The 20,387-nt window shown below is 31.8% G+C and overlaps 1 protein-coding gene across 4 annotated transcripts in view; it reads right to left on the bottom strand.

The window, feature by feature from the left end:
* The window catches only part of LRP1 (LDL receptor protein 1), a 253,189-nt gene that overhangs the window by 116,764 nt on the left and 116,038 nt on the right, over positions 1-20,387 (bottom strand). For all 4 annotated transcript variants that reach the window (XM_076456984.1, XM_076456983.1, XM_076456986.1 and 1 more), the window contains 7 exons: positions 18,650-18,946; positions 18,147-18,275; positions 13,848-13,979; positions 9,701-9,844; positions 5,186-5,315; positions 3,925-4,203; positions 1,457-1,575 (listed from right to left, as the gene is read on the bottom strand). In XM_076456984.1, coding sequence (XP_076313099.1) covers positions 1,457-1,575; positions 3,925-4,203; positions 5,186-5,315; positions 9,701-9,844; positions 13,848-13,979; positions 18,147-18,275; positions 18,650-18,946 — 1,230 coding nt within the window. The remainder of the gene's footprint in view (positions 1-1,456; positions 1,576-3,924; positions 4,204-5,185; positions 5,316-9,700; positions 9,845-13,847; positions 13,980-18,146; positions 18,276-18,649; positions 18,947-20,387) is intronic.

Raw genomic sequence — 20,387 nt, 5'->3', positions numbered from 1 at the left:
TGAAACAAGAAGCATAATAACACCAGTTTCATCATTATACTTTCTGATATAAAAACTATTAAATATGGCAACATTTTTTTAAGATACAGAAAAAAAACAAAATAAAAAACAATACAGAAATTATATTTTATGCAGTACAAAACTTGTTACACCTCTGGAAAGTTATATACCAATAATACTTAGTAAGAAATAAAACTAATAATCAAGACTGACTTTTAGGGTTAAATATCTAACCTATATAAAATCCAGTGTGTATCACATCATGTCTCAAAATAAGAAAAGCCATAAAGAATAAAATACTTTACTGTCACTGCCCATTACGATTTCAGTGAGAAGAGTGCAAGTGGATCGTGAAATTGTGTTAGTAAGTGTTGGGGTCACCTAACCTACAGCCAAGTGCATAAAATGTATCATGAAAGTAAGAATAGAAATTCAATTTTAAACTTAAATTGTTTACAAGTTAAGCTATTTTCACTCATATCATTAATGGTTTTAATAAAAACAAACATCTTTAATCGATGGAGACTCTAAATTAAGTAATCAGCACACATATAATGTATTATAACCAAAATACAATGATATTTTTTCAAAATACTGGTCCACTAAAACATAGCCAAGACAGGTTACTTTGTAAAGGCCAGTTTTATATTTTTGGATTCAGTAATGTAAGTGCATGTATACCAGATCATTGCAACTTTTATAATGTTAGTCAACTATGACTGAAGGTCCACAAAATGAAAGTAATAAATATATAAGAGAAAATTTATGTTATGAGATTTAAGTTATCAAGAATAAAATTTTGCATGTTTGTGTTATAATTTGTAGCCATTCAAGAACAAAAAAGTGTTTAATTTGTATCTATTTTCCAATTTTTTAATGTGATTAAAATGCCAGTCAAGTTGACCAAACCAGTATAGATATACAATAGTGAAAATGCATAAAGTTTTAAAAAAAACATTTTATAATTATCTGAAAGTTATAAAGATTTCATATTGGAATTTTGAAAATTTTGTGATGCATAAAACTTTTTTTAATCTTAAAATCAAAATTACTTTGTATGTTGAATAATCAACATTCAAAAATGATAAAGTCATAAAAAACTGCTTAAAAAATCTTAAAACTTAATAAACTAGCTAATGCAATGTGTACAAAACCCTTGTAATGTTTACTGATAATACACAAAATTTTATGAAGATAAGCTTACCGTATTAAACGTTATAGTATGAAAACTACAACAAGCACCTAATTGTTATAAGGTAAGTTTCTGAAACCAAGCCTGTAGTGAGAGTTAATAAAGACACTAAACACAGTCCAGTCAATACTCAGCGAAAATTAATCCTTTTAGATATAAATATAAAAATTAATGGCTGAATATTAGTAATATTCTGGTCTAAAGAAAATATAAAGGTAAAAATATAATATTGGGAACTTGTAAAAATTTTAAAAATGGAACTACCTCCTAGCCTTCTCTGGTGGAACACCTGAAGATCATTCAAAGAATTCCCAAGATTGCTCCTCAGGGAAATAATTGATTCATTGGAATCCTTCTTTGTTCGCATTATGGATCCCTTTCCTCTGTTGACATAAGCAACATTTCTATGTACACTAACTCTATGCCAAGGACAGTCAAATTTCATAATACAAAGTCTGTCATGTAAAGTTTAAATCTTAATCCTATATGTTTGTACTATACTATTTCCAACAATGTCTGAGGAATTATTCAGAAATTCAAGTATATTACTCCAATATAGACTGACTGGTCACTTTACTGAAAATTCCACACACACACACATACCATAAATGCAGTTGTACTGACTTCTAAGTAGAAAACTTCTCATATAACTTGTTAAAGATAAATTTTGCTCAGAACTCAAGAGTAATTGAAAGCACATGTATATTTTTAAACTGTGTTATAATTTTGCCAAATTTGGAAATAAATATAAATTATAAAATACATTTTATTTCTAACAAAAAGAAATCCATTGAGATGAAATCAAAAGCCTTCATAACTTTAGTTACATTTAATTGTTATAATAAACATGTGCTAAGATTGGTTGGTTGATTTAGTGTTTTATGGTACAAAGCAGCTAGGCTTTGGATATATTCCTCACTCCAGAAACTCCTTGGGTGGAGAAACCAGTGAGAATCTCCGACTCTGAGATGTTCTTCAAATCCCTCTCAACAATAACTCCTTGTGATGAATTCAAAGTAGCATGAGGTGTAACCTCAGTAGGTATATTCCAAATTGACTTTGAATGCAAGAGGAGTTCACTGTGTTAAGATGTGGATGTTACCACCAATATGTCACCAGATCAAAGTTTCTTTACTGACTTTGTAGAGCTAGCAAGTCCCTCTAGTCCCTTCTGAATGAAAAAGGGAGACACTTGCCCTAATGATTTATCTGAAAGTGAATGCAATATAAGAAAATGAGGTACAGCTTGTGAGGATTACTGCTCAAAATATTCAAGATGTGGTCGTTTACCTATAGATTGTTTTTTCACTATTTTATTAAGATTTGTAATTGGAGTATCCACAATAAAGAAAGAGAAATTTCGGTGCCCATTGACTTCACCCATCATGAAGCCCTACAAGGGGATGCACTACAATGTCAAACAAGAACACTGCAGCAACGCTAGGATTTTGTGAGCACTATACCCAAACACCAGCATCAGATACAATGTCCACAATACCTATTGAGAACATCCAACACTCATACTTGTTTGATCCTAGTCCAAGTAGACCAGCTGACTTACCCAAGGGTGACCACCCCAAGGCTGCCCATCTTCAGGAATTTAAGGCCAAAGTGGTGTTTTAGGGTTGGACCCCTCAACCACCAGGATCCTCTCCTCCCCTTCACGGGTTGCCACACACAGCAAACACGTGGGTGGATGTTTAGATCCCAGAGGAGGTAAACTGAAAGAACAGAACCATCCCTGGGAGTTTCCCTCACCACATACAGGAATCCACACCGAGGGGTGTGCTAAGATACTGACATCTTTTTCAGTAATATTTTAATAACAATTTCATAATTTGTTAACAGTAATGCTTTTATCTGGCATCACCAAAGAAACACTTCATTACAGTGCCAAAGAAATTGCTTCAGTATTCAATGATCTTTGTATTACATAATTTAGGAAATTATACCAAACCACTGTATAAATTACTATAGAAAATATATTAATTTATGTGGAAAAAAATTAACAGAAGTTTTATTTTAAAATTCAACATCTTTTAAAACTGTTCAATTATTAAAACAACTTTATTATGATTAATTCTATGCAAAACAAGAGTTAAAAAACAGTAATATTTGTTTTCTCATAAGTTTGCAAAACAAATATCTCCAAAATATTTCCATGTGATCCTAACACTTTCTTAAAACTTTCATATATAGATACAGAATTTTGATAGAGAAGGAAAAAATGGTTAAACTTCAACAGCAATAGTACATTTCTGAAACACATGTTAAAGTTATATGCACTTATGTCGTTTATATCAGTGTTTATCACTTTGCCTTCTGCAAATAAATAAACACTTAAAATGTGTTAAGTATTATACTACAGCTGGAATAAATTAAATAAACCTGGGTTTTAAGTAACAAAACTGGTTTCTCTAATTGTAATTTAAGCAATATGAATATAACAATACATAAAATACATTGATTACATCTCAGTCTTTTTAATCAAGGACATTCTATTTTTGATAAAACAAAGACTAGAAGTTATCATATGAACTAACAGGGATTTGTAGACACTTTTAAATTATGCAGCAGGAGTCTCTGTTTATGTAAAACAATTTATTGAGGATTAAAGGAGAGTGAACTTGGAGTTAGAAAAAGTTTTGTTTAACAGCCTATATAAAGAATAAACTAAAACCAAATTATTACAACATAAAAGTCAGCTCAGAGTATATGATAATTAGACTTACATATCTGTCCAGTACAAATAGCTTCCATATACTGTTATGTCCAGAGCATTTTTCAGCACTTGACCATGGAGAACAAGTTCTCTTTTAGTTCCATCTAGATTAATACGTTCAATGGTGTCAGTGTGAGAATCACACCAGTATAGTTTGTCTTCCTTAAGGTCTAAGGCCAAGTCAACAATCATCTGTAAAGAGGTATTAACGAGCACTGTTCTATCAGTACCATCCAGACTGGCTCGTTCAATCCTTGGAAGAAATCCCCAGTCACTCCAGAACAAGTATCTGAAAAAAACATTCATTACTAAAATTTATTTACAATTTTATGAACTTAGATATTTAAAAATCACTCAGTTTGAAAAAAAGTTGAATTGAACATTTTTATTCAATTTAAAGAAGAAATTTAGAGGAAAAGTTTTCCAAATATATTAAAAAATTGAATACTTATGAGATGGAATAAACTAAGAACAAAAATTTTAACATTAAATGACTGAAAAAAGAACAGTTATTATTCACAATTAGATAAACACTTTTTTACATAGTTCACTAACACACAGACAAAAACAATGACAAATTCACTATAAATAATTAAAAATAGGATACAAAAACCAAAGAAAAAGAAAATCACTTTTCATCACCATTGATACAGTACCATCAAGTACTTAATGAAGCCAAGTTAGAATGGTATTTTTCTTATATTCCATTTTAAGAATTTATAATTTTTAAAGTCTATGTTATACCCTCAATATTTATATTTAAAAAATAATAATGTCCAACTGAATTTGGGTGTCTAAACATCTAGAAAATTGTTTAAAATTTAATGATGAGGTAACTAATTCCTTTGCCTGTTATGTAATGCAGCATTATCATAATTTGGGTAATAACAGTGAAAGCATCATCCACATAATATGTGTGGAAATACGGTTTTTATTCTAATTGGTTGAACAGTTTGTTTTCAAAGTCATCCATGAAAATATCACAGATAAGAGGCAACAGAGGACTTCCCTGCCAAGTTCTTGATTCAGTTGATAAATTTATTGTTGAACTGGAAACAAGAGTTGTTGAAACATAGTTTTAGCAGGGTAGTGTTAGTGTTTTCTTCTATTTTCTTTGAGATACACATGCCCTGTAAAGTTTTTTTTAGAACAAACCTAGAGCACTGCTTGCAGCAACTATGTGAAAAAATACTAAAACACACTGATTGCAACTAACTGCACACTGAATAATGTATACTATTAAAAACAAAAGAAAAAAGTAAAAGCTTTACCCTTTCAAGGGATTTACTACAATAACCCTGGGCTTGTCAAGGTTTTCATGTATTAGCACATAACGACTGCTACCATTAACATGGGCTACTTCAATCACGTCATAGGACATATCTATCCAGTAGATATTTCCTGAAAAAGTGGAAAACTACATCAAATATCATTTGTAACATCCTAAGTTTTACAAGACATGACATAAACAAATTCAGATTATTAAACTGATAGAAATAATAATAATCTGTATCAATGCCAGTACACAACCACAATGCTACAACAAATACAATCACCAAAAATGTGATTAGGATACTGACTTAAAGTTAGACCTAATATCTGTGTTCCTTATCAACCATCATTCTATACAAATGCATCAGACAGAAAATATGTAGCTAGGTCTAACATTTAAACAGATAAAAATTATGCTGGAACCACTGATTTACAGCAAGTGTAAATACTCAACTAAGTAATATGTTAATCAATTATATATAGTTCTGACAGTTAACAACACGGTTGCTAGATTTGACATGACCATCAGAAACTATTTGAGAGAACTTGGTAAATAACTTTTAGAAATATGTATACTGCTGATGAAAAAAAATTTTTTTTTTCTATCCAATATTTATATCTTATCTTTGCTTAGTTTTTGAAAATTCAAATACCTTTTATATATTCAAACATTTCATCTATTAAATATACTAATAATCCTTCAAAATGTATATGGAAATGGTTCTGTTATAATAAAAACCTTTATGATTCTTGTGTCTGAACACAACATACAGATATATTAAAAAGTGCTGTAATTTATAAAAGAAATCAGTTAAGTTCAAACCAGATAACTGATAGTATATCTATTGTTAGTAATAATAAAATTTGAGATCTTCTATGCTTAACATTAAAAATGAGAAGAAAAAAACAACATAGAGTGATACTATTTTTTCAAGTACTAGTTTGTATTTGTCAATTCACTTATAACTTTACTTGGGAGTAATTTTCTTTTCTTTTACAAATGTACATGTGAAATTCCAATACCATGAATTAAGAAAATTTTCAAAGAAGAATGAGTAATAAAAAACATTCTAAGTGTACAGAAATTTAACACAGATGAAATGATGTGATTCAGGTCTTAATAATCAAAACAGATCTAAACTGTTATTCACTGAATAAAACATGAGAATTCAAGAAAAAAACAACATAGCCAGCCACAGAGATTTTGTATCTGCATTTTTAGTAACAGTACATTAGTATTAAGTTTAAATCACAAATGTGTAATGATTCAATCATAACCATAATTTAGAAAATGGCACTCAATTCAATCTTGTTGAAATATTTTCCATCACAATTAAAGGTGCTAGTTTCTTGTATTAACTTGGGTTTCTTTAATATTTCAAAGAAATTCTTTCATTATCAGCCTAATGAGTCATTGTTTTGATACACAACTATGAAGATCCCTGGAGACAAATCCTAAACACCAAAAGCTACACATCAATCTTGCCTGTGAATAAAACTGTTTACAAATTTTTCAAAGCTCTTGGATCAATATTACCATATGTTTTAATTGATGTATAAAAGAAATCATATTCTATAATATAATTTTTGTAACTGTTCTTTACCTACAGAAATACAATTATTTTACAATCAACATTCACTGAGTTAAGTTTAATACACATTGTGTTCAGACTTATTTATAGCCTTCAAAACATTTTTCACATATCAACACCTTTAATATTTTATTTATATTGTACATATAAATCTTGAATTTATCAAGATAATCCAGTTAGTTCCTTTCAGTAATTATTAAAATAACAGCATAGATAATTCTTATACCTAAGAGATAAGACATAAGTTATGTCACCATTTCTTTTTGATATTACTGTTATATGCATAGACAGTTTGATACTTCATTACATTTACTTAATGTTATGGGGTAAGCACATAGCTAAAAAAAAATCTGGTTGCCAAAATCACTTAAATAGCATACATCAAAATTTTTGTGGCATTAAATTCCAACCAACCAACCATTGAATTTATAGTGGCATTATGTTTAAAGCATACTTTATATTATATTAAAATTTCATTATAAATTAAAAAATATAAATGCTAACAGTTTGTCCAAGAATACTAAACTCTACAAATAAGTTCAGAAAGCTGTAATAGACTGAAAAGCACTGACAACATTCCACTTAATCCCTTAATCTTAATAGCTTTCTTAAACTAAATATGTTAGTTTTTTGTAGTTAAGCATAAAGCTACACAATGGGATATACATGCTGTTCTTGCCACGAGTATGAAAACCTAGTCTGTGGTATTACAAGCCTTCATATTTCTCACTGAGTCACTATGGGATGAAATATAAAGTGAAAATATATCATAAAGCAAAAAAAAATCTTCAACAGCTGCAGCAATTGAAATTCTTTTAGACAAGCAATCCAAGAAACCATTTTTTTTTTTTTTTTATTAGTTATACTTTTCTGTGACAGCAATACCAAGTGTATATCTGATTCAATTTTATTACTAATCAAGATTTCTACAAGCTTACCCTGAAACTGAAATACTTTTAAGCAGGATTAGATTAAATTGATCTATGAGATCTTGGGTGTGGTCAAACACGTAAATTTAAACTGTAATTAGCTCTCAAGTCAGTAAAGAGATAACAAAACTATGTGCTAAGAGCTTGTATTTGAAAAAACAAACAAACAACTCAGAGCAATTCTTTGAGCTGCTGTGCCACAGCTAAAAATAAACAGTCTGATGTGTTACACACATACACTTTATTAAGTACACTACTTGTATGACATGGGTTAATCTTTTTATCAGTCTATCCAGCTGTGTAAAAGAATAACTAACAAGGTTAAAAATAATACATTAATTTACAGCAGAAAAATGTAAGTAACATCATAAAGTTAAAAGCAAATATTCATGTAAAATCTGCAGAGGAATGCTTTATAATAAACGTTCAGGTTTTAAATTTTCTCATTTTACTTTCAAAATTTTCCATGAAAGAGGTATACATGCATTTTTTAAATGGTGTTTGATATCAAAACAACTGAAATACAATCAGACGTAGTTATTCACTGAATTTTGTCACACTTAAATATCCTATTATTATGTTATATATAGTCTGACACAACATTACATTATAGATCAAGTAGCATATTGAATTTTACCACACTTTAATGTCCTATTATTATATTAAATGTAGACTGATGTACCATTACATTACTAATCAATAAGTTTCACAGTTAAGATATCTGATCATCAGGTCTCTTTCACCTGTCCTTGATGGCAATTTTTAATAAAGTTAACTAGTTGTTTAATGCAGCTTTAGACAGTTGATTATTAACCCATTTGGTGCAGTTGGCGACCGCAGTAAACTTAAAGGCTCAGCGTGGCAGGTGACCTTCCTTTATTCCTGTTATTCTTATGTATTGAATTTAATATATATAGTATTGGGTACAATCACTGAAAATTTTAGGGACTTTTGTTGAGTTATTGCCGAGATATCATGCTTTCAGTACTAATACCGTAATTAGTTGAAGTATCAAACATATATATTCAGCACCATGCCAAACATTACAAGTAGTTATTCAGTGCCGAAAGGGTCAAGTAACAGAAATTATCACCATGCGAGTGGTTATATATCATTTTTCACAGCAATGTTAAAATACACTTTCCTGATTAATACCTCACTCATCTCTATAATTTTTATTAGCAAAATAAACTTTGATATTACATATCAGAGCTGGTTTATGGTTATTACAGATTGAGTAAACTCCTAATCTGCAAATAAACCAAGTTATCCCAATCATGAAGATGCATTATGACATCCACACAAGTGAACTACCTGTATAATCAAATAAACAAGCTACAACAGTCACTCAGTTGTGTTACCATTGCTATATGAATCATCTATGTTATCAAACAAACAAACTACAACAGTCACCCAGCTGTGTAACCACTGCTACATGAGTCATGTGTCTATGTCATTAAACAAACAAGCTACAACAGCTGTGTTACTACTGCTATATGAGTCACCTATCTGTGCGATTAAACAAACTACAACAGTCATCCAGCTATGTTACCACAGTTATATTAGTTACTTATCTGTACGTTCAAACAAAAGAAGCTACAACAGTCACTTAACTGTGTTACAAAACAAAGCTACACGAGCCTGTTTAGATGATCAAAGAAATAAAGCTACACAAGTCATCAAGATGTTTTACTATCCAAAGCTACACTAATAATCCATTTCTTACCAAACAAACAAAGCTATAACAGTTGTCCAGCTGTGTTAGCAAACAAAGCCACAACAGCCACCCATTTGTGTTACCAAACTAATAATGTTAATCTTGATAACATAATATTAAGTTAACAAAACAAATGAACCTAAACTACAAATCCAGTTATGATACTCAATCAGTAAAATAAACTTATATGAGATTCTCTTGCCACTTATCACAATGAAAACAAAATTTATTTGTATCTAACCTACAAATATAAACAATTTTCACAAGTACATCTACCTGCTATCCAGTCCACTGCCAATCCTGCTGCTATACCAGCAACAGAGTCAATTCCATGAACTACTGTTTGTCTTCCTGTTAAATCTCGCTTTATTCGGCTGATACTGCCAGCTTCACTGTCAACCCAGTAAATATATTCCATATCTATAAAAAAAAAAGGGAGACATCATAATCTACCCCTAGCATGATGCATGTTTTTTTAAATCATCAGCATTCTTGTTTCACACCAACACATTTTCATTAATTAAGAGTGTTATTAATATAAGTTAACTATAATATGCAACATTCTGAGCCTTTTTTTTATGGCAAAGTTTTTAATGCACTCTGAAAAGTCAATTTGACAAACTTTTGTATAAGTCCCCTGACTTATTTTTCTGTGATTACTTATTTGTAAATAATAGGTTCTGCTCTCTTTACAAATTTTTAAGATAATTTAAAGAAAGAAGTCAATTTGTGAAAATTTTTTAAAATTATATTAACAATGCTGTTCTATGTCCCTTACAAAATAAGCACAGAAATGCTGAAGTGCAAATGTTAAATACACATACTTGTCAGAAAAGTATATAAAATTCACATATTTTCCATTCCTTCTCTCTTTGTTAAATAATGTAAGTAATTTTATGATAATTCAGTAGTTTTTAACAGTACCTGGAAGTTCATATATCTTTTGTCTTAAAGATTACTGAAGGATTTTAATTCTTTCTTTATAATGTCCATTTTATTCTACTTTACATAGAATACTCTGTTAAGTACAGTAGGCACATATTTTAATTTTTATGTGTAATGCATATATGTAAAAACTGATTTTATAAATCTTCAGCCTTAGATTTTAAACATTTTGTATGGTTGGTTGGGGTTTATTCATACAAAGCAACTAGGCTTTATGTGCCAAACAACTACTAAAAAATTTAAATGCAATATTATTATGAAATATAAAATAAATCAAGTTAAAACAAAATAATATCAAAAATTTTGATAAAGAGTTTGAGTAAAATTAAAAAGTCCAATGGTTCATAAAAAGGTAAAAATACAAGGAAGTCAGATAGTGTCACTATTGCCAATGTTTTTTCTATGAGTTTGCCACTGATGGCATGACAGTAAAACATGGGCTACTGTGACTTCAGAGTCACAAAGGGCACACAGTGGTGAATCAGTCCCAGACATAGGAAAACAATGAGTTACAAAACTGTGACTTACAGAAACAAGACAGCCAAAGAACAATAGAAGGTTTTATCTGGAAAAGCTTGTTACAATGTTCCTCACTTCAACCAGGGAAAAGCCAAGCCTCCAATACAGGACCATAGTCCATACACAGGACAGGTACAGCTGTTATGACACCAGAGCAGACAGACTTTGCTGAGGTGTCAGCGAACTTGTTACCACAAATGTTGATGTGGCCAGGTATTAAAAAAAATGGATCCAGATACAAAATTAAAAAAAATGGGACAGTTGTTTTTAAATATTGACAAAAACAGAGTGAGAACTAATGCTAGGTGATTCCACGACTAGTAGACAGCTAGAGAGAGGCATTGTAAACAGTACAATCTGTGTACTGCATAGTTTATACATAATACAGGGCAAGAAAAATGGCATACAATTCAGCAGTGAACACATAAACTGTAGAGGGTATCCTATGAGCAACCACTGAGCTACAGATCCCACAGAGACACCTGATTTTGAACCATCCATATGAATGGGAATGGAAGAATGGTTTGAAAGATGTTTGGCAAAGAAAAGAGATGCTGTGCCTGAATATGAAGGCCTAAAGAAAGAATGGCAGATCATCTAATTCGGAAGATCACAATCCACTGAGGAAGGAAGACAGAACCTCAGGTGGTATGTTGTAATAAGGATTAAAGTTAAAAGGCATACTCTGCAAAAAACAAAGTGCAAATGGTGGAAATGAAGAGGAAGTTCATGGGACTCAATGCACAAACTCTGGGCTGGAGAAATGCAGAAAGTTACTGTGCAGAGCCAAAGCCCCAGATGGTGAATGGTGTCCAGCATATTCAAGACTAAGGTCTTGACAGAGCCATAGACCAGAGACCCTTAATCCAGTTTGGAATAAATAAGGGCACGATAGACACTGCATACAGAACATTTATCAGCTCTGAAAGAGGTGAAAGAGAAGACACCAAGGATGTTCAGTTCCCTTGTTTACTTGGTATAACGCTGCTTAATGCAAGGAATGAAAGCCAGCTTATGGTCAAAGATAAGCCTCAAGAACTTTGCCTTAGAGGCCATGGTAAAAACATCACCAAAATGGAGCTTGAAACCACGATGTATTCCCATTGGTGGCAAACGTGCATGCAAATGGTTTTGAAGAATAAAAAGGTAAAAACTATTTGTTGTGGTTCATTTCAATAAGCGATTGAAGCCAGTCTGAAGCTGGTGCTCAATAAACCTCATGTTTGACAACTGACATGAGATTTGGAAGCCACTGACACAAATCCTGTTTGCAACAGTTGGAAGAAGTTCTGTAGTGATAACACAAATCTTGATATTTAAAAGTGTGACACTCAGACACAGCCCTGGGAACTTGGGTTGCCTGTTCAGTAAAAAGCTGAATAAGAATGGGCAAGTGATCATGCATTTTACATAAGTGGAAGTTTCACAAAATGCTGTATTTCCATGCAATATCGTAAGCCTTCTCAAAGTCAAAGAACACAAAAACAAGACGTTCCCTCTTGAAAAAGGCTTCCCAGATCGATGTTTCAAGTTGAATCAGGTGGTCCACAATGGAGTACTGTTTGATGGAACCCATACTGGGTGGGTGAGAATAGGTTGTTGGATTTGAGGAATCAAACAAGATGAGCCCTGACCATCTTCTCTATGACCTGAAAGAGACACCTAATCAAAGCAATTGGACAACAGTTAGAAGGAATCATGGGATCCTTTTCAGTCTTAGAAAAAGGGAAGACAATAGCATGTCACCAAGAACCAGGAAAAACATTCTCCTATCAGATCTGGTAAAATCTGCTAGTAGAATAGTAACAGAGGTGGGGGAGAGTAAACATCACCAGAACCAACAGATGTATTGCTAAGAGCAATGAAGAGCAAGTTTGAGTTCCATAACATTTTGTACAAACAGTTTGTATATTTATTGTATTTTTCAGAGTTTAAAATAATTTCAGTTGATGCATTTAAAGAGATTTAATGCTGACAAGAGAAAAATTAGCACTGTCTTGGAGAGAAGTTAAATAAAAACATGACTTACAACACAATGAACACAAAATATTCTTGTATTTGTTATAGTTAAAAAATTCTTTATATTATGTTGTTGGTTCTACACTCAAATTTCTAGGTAATCTTTATGTATACAAAATATATTAAACTATTTAGAAGTAAGGTCAATTGCTTTGTTTATTCGGAGTCAGAAACCAAAAGTAACTTCAACTTGAGCCTTTTCAAATGATACAACTGTTTTGTGAAATAATATTTTTCATGTTTATTTTTGTACAAGTTCCTAGAGATTCAAGATGACAAATTAATGTTTCAAAAAACAAACAAACTTATCTCAGAAAAATAAAGGAAATACATCATTAACTCCAGAATTAGAAAAATTTTCATCAGAGATCCTACCATCAGAGACCAAACAGCCTATCTATTTTGTAAATATAATTCAAACCATATACCTGAATGTATATTAAATAATATACTTAACAAAATATTTAAATAATAATTTTTCTAGACCAGTATTTTGTGTCTTAAGAGTTTTCCTCCCTAAAATAGGACCCCCAGTGTCACAGTGATATGTCTCAGGATTTACACTGCTAAAAACTGTGTTTCGATATCCATGGTGGGCAGAGCACAGATAGCCCTTTGTGTAGCTTTGTGCTTAACTTCAAACAAATAAATAAACCTTAAAAAAAGTTATTGAACAGTCTAGTGTATAGAGATGAAAAAACGTTAAGTTAAAAATAAACAAATTTTAGGAATAAATGTTTATCTTTGAATTTTAAATTTGTTCCTTAAAATGTTATTTTTCAGAATCAAGTACTAGTATTCTTAAGTGTAAAGAAAGATAAATAGTAATACCTACAAACAAAACAATTCACATTTCAGAGTGTATTCCTGATTCACTTCTAAACCTTTGGAAAATGTTTTTTATTTTTTTTATTTCTGTTTTACAAACTTTTTTTCTTACCATAGTCAATTGCTGCAGCTACAGAAATTTTTGGAATGGGAGTTAAAACTTCTATTTCTTCATTGTCTGGAACAAGGTCAGTACCTCTGATCTCCCAGTTTAGAGAATACAACAAAAACGTGTCTGTATTCTCTTAAAAAATCAAAAAACACATCGATTAGAAACAAATATTTCAACTTATGTATCTCCTTAAAAATTTATAAAACAAATATTACTGTATTAAATTTACACACATTTAGGCAGGCATACAAAAGTAACCTCAATTTCTCTAGCTTTCACCTCTCTTACTGTTACTATAAAAGTAGGATTATCATTCTTGATATACTGTACTCTTTAATTAGCAATCATTTTTATGATAATTCTTATCTAAGATTTTAGAAATTAAATTGAAATGCTTTAATATTACAAGGATATGGTTATGCAATACAGATATGGTTTTTTAAGGTTGGTTGGTTGGTTGATTTGGTGTTTTATGACACAAAGCAGCTAGGCAATTTGCACCAAACATCCTGTAAAAAGTTAAAATTAAATTTAGTAAAATTCATAAAAGAAAATTAAGGTAAAACAAAACAAAGTTTATAACTTAAATAGCATAAAATCAATGTTTACACCTAGTCTACAGTGTTAAGAGAAAAACTACAGTTATACAAGTTGTAGAGGACTTTCTGTACCATAACTGTAATTATCATAACTCACCAGGAAGACTAACAGGTAAGTACATAAACCACCATCAGTCACATGAAGTTGGCCTTTCCAGTCCTGGTTCTGAGTTATTTGACATTATAGCCATTTTCAAAAGGTAAAGGAATAAAAGTTTTAAAAGACTTGTAGCAAAATTTTAATAATAACTCACCAGGATGACTAACAGGTAGTTTGAACAGCAGTGTTCATCACCTGAAGTTAGCCTTTCCAGTCCTGGTTTTGAGTTATTTGACTTTATGGCCATTTTCTAATTTGAAATTGAATTACATGGACTGTGATTCTTAAAAAGGGAATCTCATTAAAAAAAATTCTAACATATAAATTAAAAAACTTAAATTGCATTAAAAAGATTGATAGCCTTTAAAAAACTAAAAACATTTACAAGGTGGACAGTGTCACTATTACCAATAACACTGTCTAATGTTATGGACAAACCTTGGGACAAAACGTATTTAAAATGACACCATTGTTGAGAGTCATAACCACGGCAAGAAAGTAAAATTTGGATTACTGTGACCTGAGTATTACACAGACTACACATTGGTAAAAATAAATAAATAAATAGATAAAAATAAATGGTGAGTTAAGACTGTGACCAATGCGTAGTCTAGTTAGAACAACTTCCTCTTTCCAATCCTTATGGAAGTAAGATGGCCAAAGTCCAATTCAGGGTTTTATTTGGAAAAGCTTGTTTTCACGTTGCTCATTCCAAACCAACAGCCAACTGGCATGGAGTCGAATCTAGAACGCAGGACCATAGTCCATGTATGGAACAGGCACAGCAGTGATAGTGCCAGAGCAGACAGATTTAGCTGCTGTTTCAGCAAGCTCTTTCCCACAAATTACATGACCCGGTATCCAGAAAAACTGGATAGAAGGAGATGTTAAAGAGAAATGGGCTAATTGGTTTTGAATATTGGCAAGAACAGGGTGTGAATGAACATGAAGAGATTTCAGGGTCAGTAGAGAACTAAGCAAGTCAGTATAAATAGTGCAGTTTGAGTACTGCTTAGCTTCTATGTGATCCAGGGGAAGAGAAATGGCATACAGTTCAGCAGTGAACACAGAAGCTGTAGAGGGGATTCTGTGTGCAACCAACGAACCACAAAAAACCAGGGCAGAGTCCACACAGTCACCTGATTTGAAACCATCTGTATACATAGGAATGGAAAGATAGTTCGAAAGATGTTCAGCAAATAACAGACAATATTTCCAATCAGGAGTGTCTGCTTTTCTCATATGACTTAAAGACATGTCACATTTGGGAATTGTAAAAAGCCATGGTGAAGTGGGCTGACCAGTGGATACAGCAATGTTATCCAAGGACAGACCCAATTCATCCAACCTAACATGGATACAAAGGCCAAAAGGAACAATGGTAGATTGTCTGTTCTGAAAAACTATAGCCAGCTGAGGAAGGAAAACACAATCCCAGGTGGGATGCTGTGGTAAGGAACAAAGGTTCAAAGCATGTAGTAAAGACAGTTGCAAACGGCAGAGGTGTAAAGAAGGTTCATGAAACTCTATGTATAAGCTCTGAACTGGGGAAGTGCAGAAAGCCCCAGTGCATAGCCAAAGTCCTTGATGATGAATGGAGTCCAGAATCTTTAAGGCCGAGGTCCTGGCAGAGCCATAGACCAGTGATCCATAGTCAAGTTTTGATCAAATAAGAACAAGATATACCTTTAGCATAGAACATCAATCTGCTCCCCAAGTGGTGGAAGAGAGGATAAGGAGGATATTCAGTGAAAGCTAAGCCCCAAGAACTTTGTCTCAGAGACCACAGGCAGCACAACACCTGCTGAGAACATCCAACTCTGGTACTTGGTTGACCCTAACCTAAGTGGATCAGCCGATTGACTCAAGGGGGGCCACCCCAAGGCTGCCTGCCTACAAGAACTCAAGGCCAAAGTGGTGTGTTAGGGTTGGGCCCCTCAACCACCGGGATCCTCTCCTCCCCTTCACAGGTTGCCATGCATGGCAAACACGCTGGTGGATGTTTTGATCCCAGAGGAGCTAAAATGAAAGAACAGAAACTTCTCTGAGGGGTCCCCTCACCATGTACAGGAATCCATACTGAGGGGTTTCTTAAGGAAAATTATAAGACAATAAGTAGGTTAACCCTATGTACACTAGAGGGAATAATCCATTTTGATGAATTAATATTTAATATAATTCTGAATTTAGTAAAGGCATGTTTGTAAAACTGAGTAAATGTACTGTAAATGTCAAAAGTCGATTTTTACACATGCACAAAAAAATCAGATTTTTAAACAGAGTATTTTTAATAACTATTTATCCAAGAATTTATGAAGTCATAGTGACTCAAACTCTAGTCTGAGTGCAAGATGATTTTCATGTAAAGAAAAAAGTTTTACTTCATTAAAACTTTATACTTTTGTCTAATTTTTTCTACCTTATCATTAATTGCAGTGATATTATCTGTAACAAAAGTAAAAAAAATATAAAACCTAAAGTGCACTTTTTTCAAGATGACTGCAGATTGTAATAGGCAATTAATCCTAACAGATACAAGCCTCTAACCATTTTACAAATGTTTTCATTTATTTTATTGCTTTGCTACTCCTTGAATCATGTCTAAGAATAATGTTAGTTTAACAAAGCAATAAATCACCAGAATTCAACTTATGATAAACAAAGTATCAAATTTTATAATGTACAAGCAGCTTGTGTGAACACCTTGTAGGTAAGTTTTTGTATTTAATTGTTTAATTTTTCATTTACGTTTTCTTATCTAACCAATTAAGTTACTAACTTTTACATATTAGTTACTTTCATAACAATATTTAAAAAATACACACAAAAAACAAGAAATTAAGCACTTATACATGGACTCTTGCAGTCAATCATTGATGTCTCATTGAAACTTAATATTTGAATGTAGGACCGATATTACTTAACATGCAAAATAATATTTTAAAAATTCAAATATGCAACTTAAAACACAAAATATTAGCATACAATAACACAAAAACAATGCCCTAGAATTTTTATAATTTATCTCGCTTTCTGACTAAGTCATAACTGTATTAAAATAACTCATTTACCATGTCGAAATGATTTTAGTGATATTAACAATGAAATTGTAGGTCAACTGTTGTCAGAACAAGCTAGCCTTATGTGGAAACTAATAAATTCAAATCTCTTTCTACTAGTTATAAAGAATCCAACAGAAAACTTCAGAGAGAAGTACTGACAACGAAAGACAGAGCATGATAATATGGCATGTGGGTTTGGTTTTCTGGTTTATAGCTCAGTAAAAAATGAAGACTGGAGGCTACAAGTTTATATTATATATTACCAATAATAATACTTTAAAAGTATATAACGTAAGCCAAACTCAGGAGAAGATATAGGGGTAGGAAAGACAACAAATATGTAGAAATCAAAGCAAAGAAGTATCCTATATACAGAGATGTGAAGACTGAGAATTTATTTAAATATTTTCCTTTCAAATTAAAAAAATTAAAACAAAACATTGAAAGTTGTATTGTAGATTATTTTTTTATGCTAAACTTATTGACATACACTAAAAATAAAGCTTTTAATAAGTTCTCGCTATTCAAAGAAACTTACCAACACATTGAGTTGAATTAAGAGGATCTGGAGAATATCCTATGGTACACTTACAGATTCGATCATTAGATGGTAAAGGTAAACAAAGATGAGCACAGTTTCCATTGTTGAAAGAGCATCCATTTATTCCTAAGTTAATAAAATCATATCACACAACAGCCACAACTCTGTACCACTTTTTATCATCTAACAAATTACAGAATTTTAGCTATTTGATGTGTTAAACCTAAAGTAGTGAGTGAAGTTTATGGGACATTTTATTACTACTAAAAGACAAGAAACATTTTATTTCCAATAGAACATCAATGGTTTATTCTCTTTAAAATATTTATCTGAACATGATTGTTGCAAAAAATAAATATTTAACAAGGTATCAGTACTAAACATTAATAAAAGAGTAGCTGTTGACTTTAAACATTATTTTATATGATGTATTTGATTTACATTCACTTAATTACACTAAACTTTATTTCTTTTAACTAGTTAAGAGAAAATGAACTGACCATCTTGGACTGAAGGATCATAGACACACAGATCAAGGACATCTTTAGTGTTGTTTCGGAGAATTGTGTGGTCAGAAAAGTTAAGTTTGTTAACCATGTGGATGGAGCTGTCTGCACCTGTAGAGTATATTAGCCAGTCTTTGTAAACAGTGAGAGCATAAGGCTGGATCAAGGCTGATTCAGGAATGGCCAGTGTCTCCACCTGAAGCTTGTCTAAATTGAGTCTCTGAATTGAGTTGGTGTCAGCATTAACCCAGTACAGTTGAGCTGGATCAGACTGGAAGTCAATGGTTAAGCCTAGAAATAACTGTATACTTAACACACAAACCTGTTTACAGATTTAACTAAAAAACAACAATGAAGACTGAAAAATTAAAGTTTATTAGCATAAGACAAACTTGTGTTACTGCAATAAGTAGGAATGAAGCTATTTAACAAACATTTGGAACAAGCTACTTTATAATTGTAAAATGTTTTATCATTTTTTTTTACTTTCCCAAGAGAAATCATAAGAAACAAAACTCTAACAAAAAAAAAAAAAAAAAAAAAAACAGTTCAACATTTTCAAAGCAAATGTTAATAATAAAATAATACCACTGGAACTTTATTATACAAAATATTTATAGGTACTGTTGTAATAGCTCCTCTTGACTACAGTTTCAAAATGTCTTGGAATGTCTAAGAAGACTGCTCCATTAGGATACTTGAAGCTCTTGCCATTACATTATTATATAATCCAAAAATATACACTGTTAGAAAGTTCTCATTTTCCACATATTATAATAATGTTCTCCCAACTAATACTTTTCTTATACAGAGACTGAGTACATTATAACTATTTTTGAGTCTCACCATGTTACTACAATCCATGTTGCCACATTCAGCCAGGCTCTATCCAATTATTGTGCATATTGTCAAGTCCTGTAGTGTAGTTTCTATTGTACAAAACTTTTATCATAATGTTGACATGTTCAAAGCACACAACTTCTACATGCTGGTTTCCACAGTTCATCTAGTGTACAATTAAACAATTTCCCAGCACCTGTTTCAACATTTCCATTGCACAGAAATCCATTGCCACTGCAATTTAACCACTATATCTTTTCATGAAATAACATGAATAAATGATTACTTGAGCTATTTGACAGTTGAACAGATTACCATGAAGAAAACTTGTGAACAAATTTCTTAAGACACTTTTCTAGACAGAGGTCCTTCATGATTTGTTGCATACTGTTGCATGGGACATTTGGATGAATTTTATCAATGACTTTTGTGTTTGTGGATTCTTACTTATAGCAAGGTGTTGCAACTTGCTTTATAGAGTTGTGGTACAGCTTATTGCAGGTCTCTCTTCCTAGATGGTCCTGGTGCATCAAGTGATCCATATTCTTTTGTTTCTTAATGTCATTATGTATGAAAGATACCCCTGCCTTGGACATTCTAAACCCCCAAGCTAAACACATCTTCATGTTCTGAATATATAAATATCTGGGTTAAAAAAAAAACAACTATTACAAACATTCTTCCTAAAAGCAATCAATTTTTGGTGGCATCAAAATATCAAAAGGATGTAAAAGTTTAGTTGTTATAAATGCCACTCCATTGTACCTTTATATCAAATATGGTTGTCATCTGACTTGGTGGTTTGCATATTCAAATCATTTGAAGGTAATGTACTCAAGCCCCTTTGACAGTAACACCAGATTATGTGAAAATGGTTTGTTATAACTAATTA

The sequence above is a fragment of the Tachypleus tridentatus genome, chromosome 9 (genome assembly GCF_004210375.1).
Source record: "Tachypleus tridentatus isolate NWPU-2018 chromosome 9, ASM421037v1, whole genome shotgun sequence".
Lineage (NCBI taxonomy): Eukaryota > Metazoa > Arthropoda > Merostomata > Xiphosura > Limulidae > Tachypleus > Tachypleus tridentatus.
The sequence above is the reverse complement of the archived record's forward strand: the minus strand, read 5'-3'. Positions and strand labels throughout refer to the sequence as shown.